We start from the raw sequence: 18,459 nt of genomic DNA, 5'->3' as shown, positions 1-18,459 counted from the left end.
GCAGGGGCAGAGCGCTCCGGTGGGGATGAAGGCCGAGGGCTTCGTGGACGCTCTGCACCGGGTCCGGCAGGTACGGGCGCGGCCGGCTGGCGGGAGCACGAGTGCCCGAGGCGGGGCCGGGCCGGGCCTGCTGGGGAGGAGGGGGTTGGGCCTGGGGGCGGGAGGCGGCCGGGTTGACGTCTCGGTCAGGCTTGGAGGTGCCTTGGGGGCGCCTGCACCCTGGAGAAGCCGAAGGATGAGGCGCCACCGCGAGGCCCAGGCCCAGGCTGTCGTGCGGGTGTCCCAGGTGCTTGCAGCCGCCGGGGAAGCTTCTGCCCAAGACGCCTGCCCCATCGCCCCCGCGCCGGGGCTGGCCCCGCAGGGGAGCCGGCCGGTGCTTCCCGAGGAGAGCTCACGGGGAGGACCCGGGTGCACCCAGGAGGAGGCAGTCTCAGGTTCAGTAGCTTCCTAAAACTTGGAGTACATTATTTGCGGGCTGTCCGTATATCCAGGGTGGAATGGAAGGAATTCGAGGTTATTTTACTTTGGAGAAGGGAGAGAGGGAGATGTTCAACGGCGGTGGGTGGTTCACAAGAAGTAGGAATTCCTTATGGGCAATAGTTTTTCCACCCTCTCCGAGGCTGTGATATGGACTCAGTCCGGCCATGAAACTACCATCTGACAACGTTGTGCACTTTGTCAGAGTTACACAGTTTTCCAAGGTAGTAAACTTCCTGGAGAATGAGTATGGGACCTGCCAGAAATAGTCTTTGGCTTCTGGCATGGTGCTTAGAACAGAAGGTATCCTTGCGTTTAGAACAAGCTAGGTCTAACACTTACACATCTGCTGAGAGTCTTATATTCATCATCTCTTCCTATTTAATTGTAGGCATACTTATTACTGGCGTGATAAAATTTGGGCTATAACTAATTACTGCTTGATTCCTAACAGAAAGCCACAGGACTCAGTGTATTAGAAGAAGGTCTCCACTCGGGCGCTCGAAGATGTGGTCTTTACATCTCTTTCCAGTATCCAGGGGCGGGAATCCTGCGTGTTTCTCAGATCCTGACTTTTCGTTTAACACTGATGTTCCTGTAGACAGTATATTGGATCCCAAAACTTTCCAAACCTGTGGTTCCACCTAAAATTCTCTCTGATGACTTGTTCCTTACTGCCTAGGCGCCAACCAGCCCAGTAGAGTATCCATCTTACTTAGTCTTCAGAGCCAGCCAGTGGCTGTAATGAATGAACACACCATCCAGCTCCCCTCATCACTCCTTGCCGGCGTGTTGCGCTGCTCTCCTCTACAGCACAGGGTCCTGAACCTTGTTTCTCACTGGCTACTAGTAGGTAATGGCTTTCGCTCTGGGCTGATGAGAGACAACCACCTTGTTGGCCTTCTGTGTCCAGGAAGAATTATAGTCACTAAGAGCTCAGCTCCTCAGTTTGCAGAAGGCCTGTAGTTGAACATAAAATGAATTTTGAACCATTGAGAAGACTCTGCTTCTCTTGAGCCAGTGGTTGAACTCATATGCTTGGACAACCTACTCGAGAGGGAGTGAGACCCTCTGTAAAATGCTGACCCAGTGTGGATTGTTGAAGCAGTGGTGCTTGCTGCTAGCAGAGAAAACGTCACTGGGAATGTGCGCCATTGACTGGAACGGCGTTAAGCCCAAGGAGACAGTGCTGTCAGTGTCGCTTCTGAGATTTGCAACTGGAGGTCGATACTGTCTCCCAGGATTCGGTGGCCTTTAAAAACTAAAGGAAAAACCAGGTTTGTGGGTAATTTTAGGTTTACGTGTAGATTTGCACTGGGCAAGAATGGGGTGTTAGAAACCTGAAATACTGTGTGCTGGTAGTCCAGCTTACCCAGAGGGCCTTGCAGCGCTTGGATAACGGGGCTCTCCTTCTCCATTGCATACACAGCATGTCCAGAGATGTGACTCCCTCCATCTTCAGTTCCTGGGAATAAAAGCCAATGTATTTATTTAAATCACAGCCAAGCTTTCTCCCTTTTTATGTGTCCTCACCGCCAGTGACGGTCTGTAAGACCCTCAGAGGTTTGTCAGGGAGCCAGGAAACTGTCTGGGGCTCCCTTTTTCTAGATTATTGCAATAGTGCCTGAGGTGACCCTGCTGGGATTTGAACCTGCAGTTCCTATTAAGTCTGGTATGTGGGATATAGCACCTAATTCACCAGCACCTTGAAACCTCCTTGTATATCTTCTGGACCCTTTTCAACAAAGGAAGCCAATTGTTGATGTCAGTTCACTCAACGGTATTCTTAGAGGGCCTCTGGAGATTAAAACATTTAAGTTTGTCCCCCAGCAGTGTGACATTCAGTGAGTTCATTGTTTTTTGGTACAAACAGGTAACTTACATCCATTCTTTTGGGAAGTACACAGTATAGAATTATAATCTGATCGCCCCATTAGTGAGGATCTAAAACTTCTGGGCTTAAAGAACAAGCACCACCGTGCATGTCCAATTATCTCAAACCCTTGACTGGCTAGCAAAAATAAAAGTATTTCAACTGGTTGCTTAGAATGGGCAGGGCCCTAGCAAGGACATGATCCTACCAGGTAGGCTGACCTGGCCCACGGCCTTCCTGCCTGCCACCGTGATGGCCACGCGGGGACCTCGTGGAGGTAGGGGTGGGTAGATGCCACTTCCGCTTTGGTCCTAAACATGTAAAGATGTTCCCGGGAAGCGCTGCTGATGGCTCAGTAGTGCCCATCAGCAAAGGCGGGCTCTTGTGTGCTCGCAGGCTGGAGTCACACCACCGAGCCTGGCTGCCCGGCAGCCCCCACCCGTCATCCCCCAACAGAAGAGTCTCTCGCTAATGTCTTTCAGACATTAAACTCCCTTTGGTCTAGCCCCATTTGGCCTCTGTTGTCACTGTGGGCTCCGCGACAGACGCAGCCTCTGCTCACTCAGCGTCCTGTGTTTCTGACTGGTGACGTCACCGGCTGAGCCTACACACCTGTGTGCGCAGATGCACGCCTCACACGCGGCTGAGACGCCGTGTCAGGCCTCCGGGTGACTTGGGCTCCATGTGCTTTCATGTGAACCTTCTCACAGTGGGACAAGACCAGTGTTTGCAGGAAGCGTGGCTGCTCCAAACCTTTGCTTACACAAGGCCCAGGAGAGCAGCCTGCAGAGAGTGAGTCTTGGCCGTGAGGGTCAGCCACAGTTGTGGGTGCCCTGAACCTCACGTTTGGTATTCAGAGGGAACGTTAAGGAATGGGACACCCCACCGATGCCTCTGAGGTGTTTCTCACTTTTCAAGCTGAAGCCCCCTTTCATCTAAAGATCGATGGCGCATAGGTGTCGTCAGACTTTCCTCGGAAGTCTGTATTTCGTATTTGCGAGTTGGCCAGAGGTGGCAAGCTGGTGGCCCGCGAGCTGGAGGAGGCGCGGCAGGGCCCCAGGAGTGTTCTGGCCGTGGCGGCCGACACTGAGGGCTTGAAGGGTTTCAAGTGGAAGTTGAGATTTGTCGTTCTCCTAGAGAAGCTCGGCCACGTGCTCCCGCATGCTGCAGGGCCGAGGGGTGGCTGCCCTGCGGTGGCCTTCGTTCCCGCCGTCTGACGGCCCGAGCGGGCATCGCGCTCACTTTGTTCCCTGACCCTATCCGGATGTGCGTCTGTCGGCGCCGGCGCTTGCTTGGGATGTCTAGTGGAAGCTCGCTGGACGGAGAGGCAGGCCTGAGTCTGCTGCGGGGACTGCGGGACCAGGCCGGCCTCCGGGCTGTCGGGACGGTCCGTGGGGAGGGCTCCTGCAGAGGAGTTTGGGGGAGCAGGAGCTAAAGGGGGCTTGGCGGCTTTGTTGCGGTGTTTCTCGGAGCCTTTCAGAGCGCACGTGCGCTGACCCCTTCAGCCGTTTTGGGACACGTGTTGTGTCACTTCATGGCCTCTCTTTACAGAATCAGACATTTTGGGGGTCAAACCAGGAAATGCTGAGCTAGAGAGTCCCGGCAGCTGCTTCGGGCCTGCCGACTCGGCTTCCATCTCGCTGGGTCTCAGTTTCTGACCGTGGGTTTGTTCTCTGACACGTTGCATGCGGGCTGTGTGGTCACCCCTCTTCCCTGCTTTCCCCGGCAGTTCTTTTATTCTAAGAGTCGCCCCTCTTAAAAATGGGTTGCATCTGAGGGCTTATTAGATAAAGACACTTGGAAGGCACAGGCATGAGCTACATGTTCCCCCTCGTGCCGGACGCAGCAAGTCCCTTGCAGGACTGCGGGGGCTGCCTTGTGGCCCAGGTCGCCCACCTTTATTCAAGATGCGCTAAGCCGGGCACCCAGTGCGGGGCTAAGGAAGGCGGGTTTGGAGCTGCTTGCGCGTGCTGTGGAGACAGCCTCGCAGCAGCCAGGTGAGACAGGTTCTGGTTCTCGGATTTGAACGTAATGAGCCGAAGTCTCTAAGGCAGTCGTGACCGAGGCAGTTAGGGCACGCAGTGGCTCCTTCAGGGGACGTGGCTCCCGTGCGGCGGAGACGCTTCCCGGCCCGGTGACGCGTGTGCGCAGCACCTTTGATAAACAGCGAAGGGGGGTGCTGGTGGCATTAGCTGGAACATGGAAAGGAAGCTGCAGACGCGTCACTTGAGGCCTTTGGAGCGGCCAGCCCGGCTGGAGTGCTCTTCCGGCTGAACGCCTCACCTGGTAGCCTCGGGCTGCTGCCTGCGGGCGCCCCTGTGCCCAGCCCTGGGCCACACCAGGCGGCTGCCCTGTAAGTTGTCTGCAACGTGGACCCATGAGACTCTTACAAACTTTGAACCTCCGAAATATTTAAGTATTTTGTATGTCATTCAGAAGGTTCAGGAGCCCTCTAAAGCCACACGCCACACACAGCGCCCCTACTTAAGGAACCTCACCCTCGGGGTACCGAGATGGTCAAAGCCCGCCTCTTCAGAGAGTGCCCAGCAGCGCGGACAGTGCAGTCGCTGGGTTCGTGGTGACGTTTCGCCAAAGGTAGACTTTAGGGTATGCTGCAAACGCAGATGTGGGGTGTTCCCTGCAGGTGTGGGTGGGGAAGTTGTGAGCAAGGGCTCTTACGAGGAGCTGGCACTCGACTGTCACCTCAGAGCCATGGCTTTGGGCAGGGCCAGTCAGGAGGGCTGCTCGGCCGGGGCCCATCTCTGAAGGCGGCAAAGCTCACTGAGCCGAGCTGTGTGGGTCCGGGCAAGGACTCGAGGTGCCCCTCACCTGCTGGTCATACAGTCCCGAGGAGGGTGAAGTGAAGTGGCCACTAAGGAGGCTGGGTTCAGGCCGAGCACAGGCTCTGGTTCTGCTGTTGTGGCGCGTGGCCTCGGGCAGCCCCGCAGGCTCCAGGAGCCCCGACCCCGTCTGCAGATGGCGGTCAGTGGTGGTGGCATTCCCGCTCAGAAAAATTAAATCTGACTTCAAACATGAGAGTTTGGGGGGTGGCCCCTGGGAGCTGGGGCGGGGATAGTGCTGAGCGGGGCGTGAGACAGGCTCTGGGGTCTGGGAATGTTCTGTTTCTTGCTCCGGAGAGGAGCACGGAACTTCGTTGTACCAGAGAACCCAGCTACAGCCTACGGCCCTGGCTTCTCTGTAGCTCACTCAGTAATCATGCTGAAAGCAAACACTTGTCCCTGTGCCCAGCATCACTCCAAGCCTCTCACTGTTAGCACCTCAGTCCCGTGGCTACAGTTGGGGCAGGCGAGTTCCAAACCCCGAGGTAGCATGGTGAGCCCTGCGAAGAGGAGGGGCCCCCCACCCCGGGCTCTCAGCAGGTGTGCTGCGTTCTGGTCCGGCTCTGTGCGTGGTGACATCCTGGCCCGGGCCTCGGCCCAGTGGCCCAGTACAAGCCCTGGGCTGCCTGGCTGCAGACCCCCACCTCAGACTTGCATCGGCTAATGCTTCCTGCCGAGGGGACAGACTTCGGCCCAGCCCTGTGCTCTCCGGCCCATCCAGGTGACCGTAGAGCAGAGGGCCCAAGCAAGGTGGGTCCTGAGTTGGTGGCACCTGCTGGACCCGGGCAGCGCAGGTGTTCAGGTGCAGCCCACAGCGAGGGTGACTCACTGGCACCCAGTGGTGCTGCCTCCTTCTGGTCACTGTAAAGTTCTAGTAAGTGCCAAGCTGCTGGAGACACCCACAGCTCCCTACTTGGGCCACAAAACCTGTGGTCCGGGAGCTGCAGTCCCGAGAGTGCGCCGGGGAGACTGGTGTGCCCGCAGCCGGCTGCTCGGTGGCGTGGCACCATGCGGTGTTTCCCTCAGCCAGCGTCAGTATTTTGTTGATTTAGTATCTCAAAACCACTTTAAATTTAGACTTATTTAAATAGTTTCAAAGGGAACTTGTTGTCCCAAGTGAAAAACTGTTGTCACAGGCGGTACTGGGGGCTGGGTAGCGGATGGGTAGCTTAAAGCATCCTTGCGTCCCCAGAATTACCTTGTTTACTTCCTCCTGGAAAACAGTGCGCTCCTGGTCCCTGCATTGTGCTGTGCATACCCCAAGGAGCCAGTCGTCAGGCGGAGCCCGAGCTCTGCCCTGGGAGCACTGGCCGGAAGTGCATGCCTTTGCAGGCCCCCACGCCTCCCTGTCCTCTGCAGCCTTGCGAGTGCTTCCTGGCAGTGGGGGCCGTGTGTCTCTGATTAATATTTCAATATCACTGTGCTGGAAATAGTAGTGAGATAGCCGGTTCTCCCTTTTGCCTCCTCCCAAGGAGGGGTGGTGACTCCGGATGGAAAACAGGTAGCAGAGTCCCCTCTAGGTCACACTTCAGATAGGTGAAGGGCCCTGGCTCAGTGACTCGATGGCCACACCCTTCCCTGCGGGCCCCCAGGCTCAGCTCTGGGAGGGAGGCGTTGCAGTGTCTGAGCGTTGGAGGGAGGAGGGGGACACACCCCTGGTCCTGGGCTGAGGCAGTTTCTGTCCCTTACAAAGTGTGGCTTCAGAGCGGCCACTCAGTGTCTCTGAGCTGATGTTAAAATAGAAATAATAACCACCAGCCTGAGGGAGAAGGGGCAGGTAGGGGCAGGGGCCGCAGAGGTGGGCCCCCAGTGCTCTGGTGGTGGGGACGACACGGAGGGGATACCCCAATGCCCAGAAATGAACAGCGATGTTAGAAGATAAATTATTTTTTTAAGCGTATTCATGTCAAAGAAATGCATGTACGGTTTCACTGGCTGGCCTCGGGTATTTGCTCACACAGGTGTTTTTTGCATCTTTGGGATCAGTCGCAGCCCCATTAATTTTTAAGCCATAGGTCATAAAGCAAAGCGTATGAGTAGCCTGGAAAGGAAAGAGTTTGGGTGCCAGGCATCAGCCGTCAGCGCACAGTGTTAGTTGAGTCCAGTCTCCTCGGGGGTCACCCTGCGGGCACGTGCGCTAGTGCCTTTGACGTGCCCTTGACAGAGGGCCTCGCACCTCGTCAGCAGTTAGTAAGATGTTAATTTTCATTGTTTTGGTCCTTGCTTAAAGATCACGTCTTGGAGCAGAGGGAGGACGCTGCTCCTCCACGGTGTCTCGTAGAGGCAGGTGCAGCCTCTCATCAGCGGGCTCGCGCACGCGCTCGGCCCTGGCGGGGACACAGGCCGGCCGGCTCGGAAGCGGGGTCCTGGCTCCAGGGCTGTTCCTCTGAACTGTTCTTCCACACTGCTGCTTTCTCAGTGCGAATTTCCCAAATTACAGATAACTTTCAGACTTAAAAACAGATCTGAAAGCCCTAGTTGCTTATTGGTTTAATCAGATTAGGAGCAGGAACTGTTGCACACTTCCAGCAGTCGGACTCTGGAGAAGGACGTCCCCGCGACATGCACCACGGTGGCGGGCCGAGCCTGGGACTCCTGTGGGAAGACAGAGAGGTCTGGAAGCCAAAGGGCAGCATGAGGAGGGCGTGGCCAGGGTCTGGCAGGTAGAGCTGTGGGGGTCCTGCCTTTGAGAGATTTGCCCCACACTGCAGGGGCTTCACTGATACACACAAACCCCTGAACCTCATTCTTGAGGGGGTTTGTCTTCACTGGCTTCTGGGAACCTTTTGGTCCAACTTTGGAAAACAACGGGCCTAGAGTCACCTTGCAGTCCTCACTAGCATTTTTTTTTTTTTAAGATTTATTTTATTTATACAGAGCTGGGGTACAGCCAGAGGTGTGGGGGAAGTGAGAGGCTTCACCAGAGACAGGGTGGGGAGCAGCACAGATCAACAAAGTCTACTACTGACAGGAGCTGCGGGCGGTCAGGAGAGGTCTGCCAAGCCATGTGGGTTGCCTCCGGGGCGGGCATCAAACTGGCACTGAAGCAGCTGCAGCTCGCTTACAGTGCCGCATCCTAACCTGCTGCGCCACCAGGGAGGGCCCCTCGCTAGCCTCTTTGCCCAGTTTACTGTGGCAGAGGAGAGGGCCCCGCAGAACGCAGAAGCCTTTAACCCTTCACAGCGGAGCCTTTCCAGGTGACTCTGGCCTGAAGTCAGAGGCCGACCCCGCAGCACGGGGGGAGAGCGAGTGTGGGGGTCAGCGCAGGCGGCTGTAGGGCCGCGTTTGCGCGGTGTTTTGTGTTAGAGGAGGCCGCTCGCTCCGACGTGGCCATGAGAGGGGCACCTATCCGCAGCCTGCCTTGGTACTTTAATGATCGAATGTTGTAAGCCAGCACTCCCACAGGTTGCCATCATCTCTGGCCTGGACAGGAAGTAGCAAGCTCTGAAGCTCCAGCTGGCACGCATGCCAGCTCCACGCACCTGCTCAAGGAGGCAGGGTGTGGCTGTGTCGCACCACAGTTCCATTCTCAAGAGCAGGTACTCTCCGGCTGAGGCTTTCTGACCCCTGGCGTAAAGTCCCTAAGTGGCCTCCTGCTCTCGTCCCCTTAAAGTCCATTTTCCTTGTCAGGCGGATCCCTCGCTAATCGGCCTGTCAGTCCCCCTTGCTAAGACTTGTAGTTGCTTCCCATCAACCTCCTATAAAATCCTGGGCCCCGCATAGCCCACCTGCGCCTCCCCGCCTTTGGCGCCCACGGGCCTTCCTACCCCGCGGCGTCCGCATCTGTCCTCCAGGCTCGTGCCCGGCAAGCTTGCTTGGCTCGGCCTCGGCGTGCGCTGCTCCCGCCGTCTGGAATGCACGTCCGGCATCGGCTAGGCTGCTCGTTTGGGACATGCCGCCTGACAGCCGTCTTCCTGAGGCCCTATTAAGTGCTTCCCCTAAGCACTCTGCATGTCACTTCCTGCTATTCCCATGGTGCTTATCACCAGCTGCACTGACAGTCTTCGCACTACGAGTGTGCCCCCCCGCCCGACTGCTGACTCCAGGACCGCCAAGCCGCGGGAGCCTGGGACTGAGCCCAGCACACAGCAGGCCCTCAGCGTGGCCGATGGAGCCCCTCGCTTCGCTAACCTAGTAAAAGACAGAGCTGCTTTGAGTCACTTACAAGCCAGTGGCATAGCAGATGATGGTGTTACACCCTTGGGACCTCGGCGGAGAGGACGGGCCAGCCTGGGCCCAGCCCCCCTGGAATTTAGGTCCTTCCTTGGGGGTCTTTGTTGTTGTTGGGGTAATTTCTCTGTGACTTTTGGGTACCTGTCTCAAACTCAGGAGAGCTGCCCCCGGAGAGCTGTGCTGCAGCCCTCATCCTGGGCGTGTGGCTAGGCAAGGGGTCTGACGAGATCTGCCGCCAGCAGCCCTTTGATGCGGGGAAGGGCTGTTTTCGAATGTGCTACCTAATGAGAACAAAGGAGATAAGTAAGAAGATTTTTAATGGCTGTTTTTTTTTTTTTTGCTGTTTGATAATAAATACGAGCACTGAAGTAACTCAGAAGTTAGCCCACTCTCTCCAGCCCTTCTGGCGCGGGCTGGACGGACGGGCGGGCCCAGGCTTCGGGCCTGCAGAGAAGGGTAACGTCAGCGTCTGTCCCTGCTGACCCCTCGCCAGCTCGTGAGCTGTCAGTTAGCAGGAGGGTCGCGTCCCCTAAGAGTTGTCGTGTTTGAATGCCACAGCCTCTTCAACCTTGTCAGGGAATTTGCTCCTTTTAAAAAAAAAAAAAGTATACTTTCTTGAGGTAACAGTGCTCTGTAACATTGCCATGACCGTCGTGTTTCAGCATCTGTGGCAGGGCGTTTCTGCCCTCGCCGTACCCTCGCCCCTCTGCCCAGCCGGGCAGCCCCCGGCCCCTCTGGGAACCGCTCATTGGGCTTACCGCCTGGAGGTGACTGTTTGTTCTAGTGTGTCCGTGTGCTCGCTTGCTCTCTGTGCCTCTGGGAATGAGGGAAACGTGGCCCTGCGGCTCCCTCGGCTCCCCGGGGCCTGTTGCGCAAGGGTGTCCTGTGACAGTCTGGAAACTAGGCCCGGCAGCCCTCTTTGTCCACGAAGTGCGGGGTTCCTGCGCTGTAGGTGGTGACTTTCAAATGCTCCTTTGCTCACAGAAAACAAACCCTGCCCCTGTTATTCTTAGGACAAGTGTCACTAAGGCCCAGAGAAGACTCCGCTGTGCTGAGCGCTGGCCCTCCCGGGCGCGCCTTGGCCGTGGGTGGGGAGGGACAGACAGCCCCGGCAGTGCCTCTCCCCCCAGAGCCTGACCCGCTACTGAGTGTTTGCATCTGATTCTCTCTGTAGATTGCTGCTAAAATTGATTCAATTCCTCACTTGAATAATTCCACACCTCTAGTGGACCCCTCAGTGTACGGCTACGGAGTGCAGAAGCGGCCCCTGGATGACGGAGGTAAGCTGCCAGAGCCTTCTTGCGGGCGGGCGCTGCTTCCTGCGGCGCCTCGGGCCGAGTGCGGGCCCCGGGGCTCGTAGGGTGATTTCTCTCAGCATCGCTCCAGCGTTTGAGTTCTGATTTGCCTTGATAATGCAGGCATCTTTCCGGCTGGGCTCTCAGGAAAAGACTTGACCCCCAGCACCAACTTGGAACTAATTTGACCAATTCTGGGAGTTTGGTTTGATTTAGCCCTTCGTTCTTCGTTCTTCTGGGGATTGAAGTTGCCTTTTTTCCCAAAGAAAAGCTCAGACTCAGGTGCGTTTCTGCAGAGAGCCCAGGTGCCCTCTGTTCTGCTCCAGCCCCCACAGGTGCAGCCGTAAAGGGAGCCTACATTGCACGTGGGGGACGTGGGGGGACATGGGGGTCGGAGACTCCTCTCTGCTCATCGTCCGCGGTGACCTTGGACGTTTGTGTTCCGGTGATGTGTTAACTGGAGACAGTCGAGGTGCCATGACTTACAGTGTCGACCCCTGTCCCCCCCAAAGTACATGTTTTCCTGTCCATAGAAAAATGCAGAATCTGGCATGACTGACTGGTCTCTTCCGGATTCTGAAAAGTGGAGATCGCTGCTGTTTGTCATGTGGGAATCTTTGGAATAATCGCACAGACAAACATTGTGAAGATTTTATGGCACAGCACCCACGTGGGTGTAGATAATCAAGCCGTTATGTTTACACTCATACACACGGATGATACACCTCAGGGCCCTTGAAATCAGGGTGACCGTTTAAACTGCTGCTCCAGAATGAGTGTTGTGATCGCTTTGTGTGTGACTGGAGCTGGCGATGCCTCAGACCAGCCTGACGGATGGCACTGTCAGCTTTTCGCTCGCGCTGTACACCGTAACACAGAGTAGCCTTTCAGGTTAATCATGCTTCAGTTCCTCCTCTGGGGCATCAATATCAAAATAAAACGAAGCCGGACCGGCTTTGAGTCTGCGCCTCATTGATGAACAGAGCCCCTCTGGCCCTGTTCCCAGCAGCCCGGATCAATACATTTCACCACTTTCAGCCTTGTTTTCCCGGGGCGTGGGGTGGAGGTGCAAGGCTTCGGCCACAGTGAACAGGAAGGCACTGTCCTTTGCATAAGAAAAGCCTAAATGTTTGCAGATGAAACCACTGGCATTTGTAGGCTTTTCCTCTTTAGTTTCCTGCACACCCTTTTGAAAGAAATTAGCACAGGTCTGTGAACCTCTCCATAGAGAGAGCCAGGGTACAGGCCGGTGAAGGTCCTACATCACCAGTCGGTCCAGAATCTCATTTGAGGACCCCAGTTCAATATTTTGGCCTCTTTTTTTAGAACCATGACTTTTTGCATTGTCTGCCTTCTGTGCGGGCTGAGTCCTTGTGATCAGAAAGTGAGCGTAGTTACTCTTTCTTCTCTTCTAAATGATAAGCCTTTTTTACAGGAAGGAAGCGCCTCTGCCAGGCACGAGCTCTCCCACACCTCTGTACCTGTCCTGTGCGAGACGTTTCCCCGAGGGACTTACATCTGCTTACAGTTTGTAAAAATTAATGCCCCTTTGCCGAGTGCCGTTTAGCTGACGTAATTCTGTGACTTACTGGTCTCCACAGGCAGATCTGACATTAGCTGTTGCCCGCAGTGGGCACCCTGGCATCCGGGCTGGCCCCACTGAGTTGTCTGTCTCTCCTGTAGGGCGGGGCCACTGGACCGTCCTGCTTTCTGGGGGCCATGTGCTTATCGCCGGACCCCAGGAAGGGCTTGGGGCTCGGGTTTACCCAGAGGCTTTATCAGGTCAGCCCGGCTGTTTTTAGGGTGGGAGTTTAGAAAAGCAGAGACAAGCAGCAAACAGGCGCCCCAGAACCCCCTTTTCATCTGTGAAGGTTTCAAGGCTTTGTTTGACTTGGCTTGGGCTTTTGTTTTTTTGGGTTTTCCCTGACAGGTTCACCAGATCACTGCTTTAGCAATGTGAACTTTCCGACGTGATGTGGAACTGGGCTCTTGAACCTTTTGGAGGTTAAAGTTTAGTCCCCCGGGACCTTTTGGAGGTATCATACAGTTTGCGTTATTTGGGCCTCAGTCACCCAGAAAGGAGCTTTAATTTTGGTTTATTCAGGCTTGGACACTGGCAGCAAGTGTTTGAGTGGGAGGATTTTTAAGGTACTGGCAGGAAAGGGAGGGCACAGATTTGTTCCTCCTGGACGAGGGGCCTTGGGCTGGCAGTGGCCCGAGGCGGTGTTGAGCTGTCTGTCAGCCCGCTGAGAGCCCCACTGGAGCTCACCTGGGCGCGTGGCGCCCGGGTCACTGTAACTCTCGTGCCTCAGACCCTGGTTGGCCCCCCCCCCCCCCCCCGTGCCTTACATGCTGGTCTCGAGCCTCATGTGCACACTTCTCTGCTCTTCCTGCACATCCCTCCCAGCGCTTTACCTGGCTGACCACTCCTCCTTGACCTTTAGGTGTCAGGCGGACAGGACTTCCTGCGGAGCCTGTCCTCATCCTGGTCTTCTGCTCTCGAGCGCCACCTCCCTTCTGTCTCTTCCCTGTCCCCCCCCCCCCTTTACACTCGCCTCACCAGGAAAATAAATCACACTCTGCGCTGCACTCCAAGTGGCTCGTTTGCCCGCCTTCTGGGCACGTCCCAGCCTGTGTGCGCCGAGGACACGCGACGCCATTGTTTCCTTCTAGCGTTTAGAATGTTCTCTAGAAAGGGAGCTCTAAGTTTAGCATAAGTTCAGCTAAGTGATCCAGTCAGGTTGAGATGGTTTTTCTTTTTTTCTTTTTTAATGATTTTTTTCCGCATGCAAGAACTAGGGTGTAGGCCAGAGATGGGGCGGGGGGTGGGGTGAGAGGATTCGCCAGGGACAGAGAGGAGCAGAACAGGCAGATGGGCTGAAATACACTAATGCAAGGAGACAGGAGAGGTCTGCTGCGCCCCGTGGCCACTCCCCGGCCGGGGACCGAACTCCAGCTGCTGTGGCTGCGGTAGTTCGGTAGTGCTGAGCCTGAATCCTGTGCCCAGGAGACGGCGGTTCTGTCTTACTGCCCGACCACCTGCTCAGGCACCGTCCCGCATCTCAGCTCCGGCCCTGCCACTGGCCTCTGTGCTAGCGGCTGGCGCCCGAGCAGGGCCGGGCTGGTCGCACCGCCTGGCGACGCCGGAGGCCGGCCCTTGGCCGCGTGGGCCCAGCCTTCCCCTTCCTCTGGCCTTGTCCGGCAGAGAACTCTTCAGTTAAGGAGGCTTGAGGCTGCCCCTGCTCTCCTTAAACAGAGCTCCTGGCTCAGTGCCACTGTCTAGCCTCTCGATGGCCCGAGAGGACTAGAGGCCTCCAGTGCTTCGCCCAGACCTGGTCGCCAGGTGGGCGGCAGCCCTCGTCTCTGCCTGCTCTGCGATTCCTTTTCAGGTCGCTGCCCAGGAGAGTTGAATCGAACAGGCCTGGCTTTGCCCTTGGTAGGAAGGTGGCACAAAGCTAGGTCTCCCTCTGCGGGGGCGGGGGCCTGAAAAACTCCAAATAGGCCGCCCCCTTCTACCAAGGACCCAGCTTTGACATTTATCCTCTCACTCAGCACCACACTTGTGATTTCATCTCAGTGGCGTTCTCGTGGGGTGTAGGGAAGAATGCTGGGCGTGCTAGCGCCTGACTGCGAGGCCGGGCGGGCTGTTTCTAGGAGCTTCCAGGCACTTGCAGCATAGAGCAAAGAGAAGGGGGGGGGTTCTTTTTATAACTCTGGACTTTCACAGAAGAGAGAGAGGTATCTACTACCCTAGTCTGTGGTGCGGCCACAGTTCTTGCTGCCGTGGGCAAGTGACAGAAGAAGGGTGTCTCGGGCGCTGTCACGCCCCAGTGGAGGACAGTGGCAGTGGGTGGGGCGGAGGGGTCAGGCCAGTGCTCACCCCTGCCGTTGAGGGGCAGGGGAGATTTGCCTTGCAAGCAGCCGGCAAAGCGGGCCAGGGCTGTCAGCAGAAGTCTCTGGCTGGACGGAGAAGTCCTCTGGGGGCCGGTGGGGCCAGTGGGCACTTACTCCCTGACAATCCTACTGCTTTGCCATGTCCCACGTGGGTCTGGCCAGGACACTGAGCCCTTCTCGGGCATCAGCCTGTGCGGGGACGCCCCATCAGACAGAGCCAGTCGGGTCAGGGGAGTCTAAAGGTAAGGTGATGTGGGGAACTTGCAGCGAGGTGGACGGGGCAGGATATGGTTTGGAGTCCATCCAGAGAGCAGCTCGGTAAAGCTGTGCTGCCCCTTCCCCGCCCTCCTGGCGTCTTGAGTGTGACTCAGGAGTGAGTGGAAGTCCCAGGAGTGCACGTTAATACACACGTAAGGTGAGAGAGGTGGGCCTTCCTGGCCCAGGACGAGCTGATTGGCTTGACCGTTGGCTCGGCCAACCGAGTGAATGGACGTTCCCACCAGACGCGTGGGCGTGCACTCCGCGTGCATCCGTGTTGATGCAGTGTGACTGAAGCCCATGCGTGCGGTCCCTGTTACGCACTTTGTGCCCGCTTAACCTGGGGGAAGTTGAGTGTCCAGCTAAAAGGGACCCAAGCTGTTTGACGAAATCTGTGACCCATCGTGCCCTCCTTGGGGAGAACTACCCTAGAAGTTTGAAATGCCTGTCTTCGTGACGGCATTGCCAGAACTTAGAACAAGCATGTGCTTGGCATTGAGCTTACGGCTGTACTGCTGGCACCTGTGTCCCCAAGAAAAGGAAAACTGACACCCTACAGAAAACCATCTACAGAATTCATTGCGATCTACTTGAACAGCCTCAAACAGCCTAGATAGTCTTGAGCCAGTCGAGGACTCAAAAGCCATCACATCCATGCCATGGAACATTACTCAGCAGTGAAAAGGAACAAACCAATGCTGTCTGCCGGTGACCCAGAAGACTCGTCAGGGGACTGTGCCAAGTGAGAAAAGTCACTCCCCAAAGGTCACGTATTGTGTGGCTTTGTTCATCTAGCATTTGGGCTGGCAAGGGTTAGCTCCACAGCCACGGGGGCAGCTGTACCTGCGTAGATATGAGATCACAGCTGGAAGGGCCCTGGAGCTCCTGCAAGAAGCAGGAACTCACTCTGGCACTGCGCTGGCCACGGGTGGACGCCTGACGCGAGGCGGAAGGAAGATGGGAGCGTGGCGCGTTCCCGGGTAGGGCTTCGGTCCCCGCCCGGCCCCGGCCACTTAGCCTCTGGCCGCTGTCTCCTCGCCGGTGAGGTGGTGCCCACGCCCGCTTGGCGAGAGGAGGAGGGTACAAAGCAGACGTTTCACACTGAACCCGCTCGCAGCGCAGGACACCTCGTCGCCCGCAGGCCCTGGCGCTTAGCGAGCACGTCGGACTGAAATACAGGCTCTAGGAGGCATACGGCGGGGACTGTCACGTTTTCATGAAGCTTCTCAAGTCCCCCAAATCGGTTTTCATGCCCACTGGACTACATGCAAATAAGGCACGGTGCTTTCTTGCCCGTGCGATCTGCTCCTCGCCCGCCTGCTGCGGTGCCCGTGGGGCAGCCGCCGCCTGGGGAGGGTTCGGGGCTGGGCTGGGCACTGCTTCCCATTCAGCCCTAAGCTTGCTACGGGCAAAGATGGCCTGGCTCACCGTTTTGTCCCCAGAACCTGGCTTCGTGCCCAGCACCTGGAAGGCAGCCGTCTGGCATGAGGGACAACCAGAGGGTCAGTGCCGCAGGAGGAACACGCTGCGTTGAAACCCCAGCGTGAAGGCAGTGAGAGTGCGGCTGGAGCCCGCTGGCTCCCGTGGGGCTGGGTGGCGACTGCCGGCTACGCAGCCGTGTGTCACACTGCAGGGAAGTGACGGTGTGGGGAGACCTACTCTCTCTTAGAAAAGATAATCTGCAAAATGAGGAACAGATGGGGGGACTTTGTGCTGGCCTGTCAGTGTTTGGTGGCCCCAGGGCGAGAGTGGCTGCCCTAGAACACAGGAAGCCTTTGTATTGTCCTTGGGGGGGAGCGTTGAAACCCTTCGAAGGCTGCAGAAATCCCTGCAGCTAACTCACGGGGGCTTTCTGACCTCGCTGAGCAGTCAGCGTCGAGGGGTCTCCGCAGACCAGGCTCCCGGCCTGAGTGGAGGGTGGTCTCAGCACTGCAGGGGCAGATTCGGTGTCTGTCGGTGTGGCCAGCCACAGGCCTGCCCACGGCACCCCCACGCCTCACTCCCTGCCTGGGCCCCGGCCCTGTGTCCTGCGGTGTGGCCTCCGAGCAGGGTGGGGGTGCTTTTGTTGCTCAGGCTTGTATTTGGGGGTGAACTATTGAGACTGATACACATTATAGAGAGGAATGGCCCTGGTGCTGTTTGTTGGCGCTGCTCTTGGGAAAGAGCAGAGGCATTTCCCCTCCGCACTCGGGGAAATGGGTCCGGGTCTCACGTTTTTCAGCCACCTTATTTTTTTTTTTTTAAGATTTATTTATTTGTGCATATGGAATTGGGGTGCAGGCCAGAGGTGCAGGGGCGGTGAGAGGCTTCACCAGAGACAGAGTGGGGAGCAGAACAGGCAGATGGATGAAGTACACTGCTGAGGGGAGCAGCGGGCGGGCCAGGAGAGGTCTGCCGCGCCATGTGGTCACCTCCGGGGCAGGCGGGGATCGAACTCATGCGGAAGCGGCTTTAGATTGTCAGTGCTGGGCTTTAACCCGCTGCGCCACCGGGGAGGGCCCTCAGCCACCATTATTGAGATCGGCAGAGTATTGCTCGTGAGGAAGAATTTCTCATACTTGTACCTTGAATACTTTCCCAGGAAGCTCGTCTCGGCGGCCAGCAGCCGGTTGCGTGGCGCAGCTGAGCACGCCGCCTGCCGCCTGCCGCTGGCCTGGCTTGCCTGGAGGCCGCCGGCGACTGCAGCTTTCCTTCAGGAAATGACGGCCCTCAATCCAGGCGCAGCCTGATAGTGCCCCTGTCTGCATCTGCCTCCCTGGCCTCTTCTCGCGGAGACACCGCTCCAGCTCGTTGCTGGCAGGGCGCGTGCCCGGTGCCCCTGCTCCCTCGGAGCGTTGTGTTTTCAAGCACCAAGTGGGGATGTTCCGGACGGGGTGACCCTTGGTCACACAGCCTTTGTGGGGAGGGGGGACCCCGTCCCTCTCGGAGCCCACCGGCTCAGAGCTCCCTGGCCTGGCCAGCGGCTGCCCTCACAGCCGTCCGTCTGTGGGCGCGGCGCACATCTGGTCCCCGTAAGAGCCTCCATTCGTCGGTGCCGTGGGACAAGAAGCCACCCGTGTGGCACCCGGGACGTTCTTGGCCAACAAAAAGGAGCGATGAGCACAAGCTCTCGTGGCTTTTACCCGGGAGTCCCCGAGTGGCCTTGTGAATCTCGTGGCACCCGTCCTGGTCGTGCTGCCCTCTGTTCTGTGGCTCTGCCTGAAATAGGGGGCAGCCGTCACGTGTGACTCCCCTCAGCAGACAGCACTGTGGGCCCGGCCCACTGCCCTGTCCGGGGAGCAGCACCCGCCGCTGCATGCTCGTCCCTCCGAGGCTCCCCGTAGTGTCTCCCTCTAAGAGGGCTTCCAGCAGCGGGCGGGGGAGCTCGGCTCACGGTGGGGACCTCCCAGCAAGCTCCGGGACGTCCGGCCCTCTCCCTGGCCCACCCAGGCCCCAGAGGGCAGACAGTCCCCCCTCGGAGCACCCAGGGCCGGCTGGGGGGCGGCGGCCTTCCTGAGCACGACGGCCAGTGCTCACGAGGAACGGGAGTGAGAGCGTCGCCAGGTGCGGGCTCTGCTCGGCCGCGCCGGGTGGACGGACAGGACTGTGTCAGTGGGGCGCAGGTCTCATCCCTGAGCTAAGCAGATTAGTCCTACGTGATGTCAATATT

At 57.5% G+C, this 18,459-nt stretch overlaps 1 protein-coding gene across 4 annotated transcripts in view; it reads left to right on the top strand.

Annotated features, from left to right (window-relative positions):
- Nucleotides 1-6: 6 nt before the first annotated feature.
- The window catches only part of FUBP3 (far upstream element (FUSE) binding protein 3), a 39,917-nt gene continuing 21,464 nt past the window's right edge, over nt 7-18,459 (top strand). For 3 of the 4 annotated variants that reach the window (XM_012721476.1, XM_012721477.1, XM_004677247.2), the window contains exons 1-2: nt 7-70; nt 10,538-10,643. In XM_012721476.1, the coding sequence (XP_012576930.1) occupies nt 26-70; nt 10,538-10,643 (151 nt within the window). In that variant the 5' untranslated portion in view covers nt 7-25. Of the gene's footprint in view, nt 71-417; nt 435-931; nt 1,755-10,537; nt 10,644-18,459 lie in introns of those variants that run through there. The other variant, XM_012721478.1, reaches the window with a different exon arrangement.

Source organism: Condylura cristata, unplaced genomic scaffold, assembly GCF_000260355.1.
Source record: "Condylura cristata isolate star-nosed mole 26May11 unplaced genomic scaffold, ConCri1.0 scaffold00006, whole genome shotgun sequence".
NCBI classification, from domain to species: domain Eukaryota; kingdom Metazoa; phylum Chordata; class Mammalia; order Eulipotyphla; family Talpidae; genus Condylura; species Condylura cristata.
The sequence above is the reverse complement of the archived record's forward strand: the minus strand, read 5'-3'. Positions and strand labels throughout refer to the sequence as shown.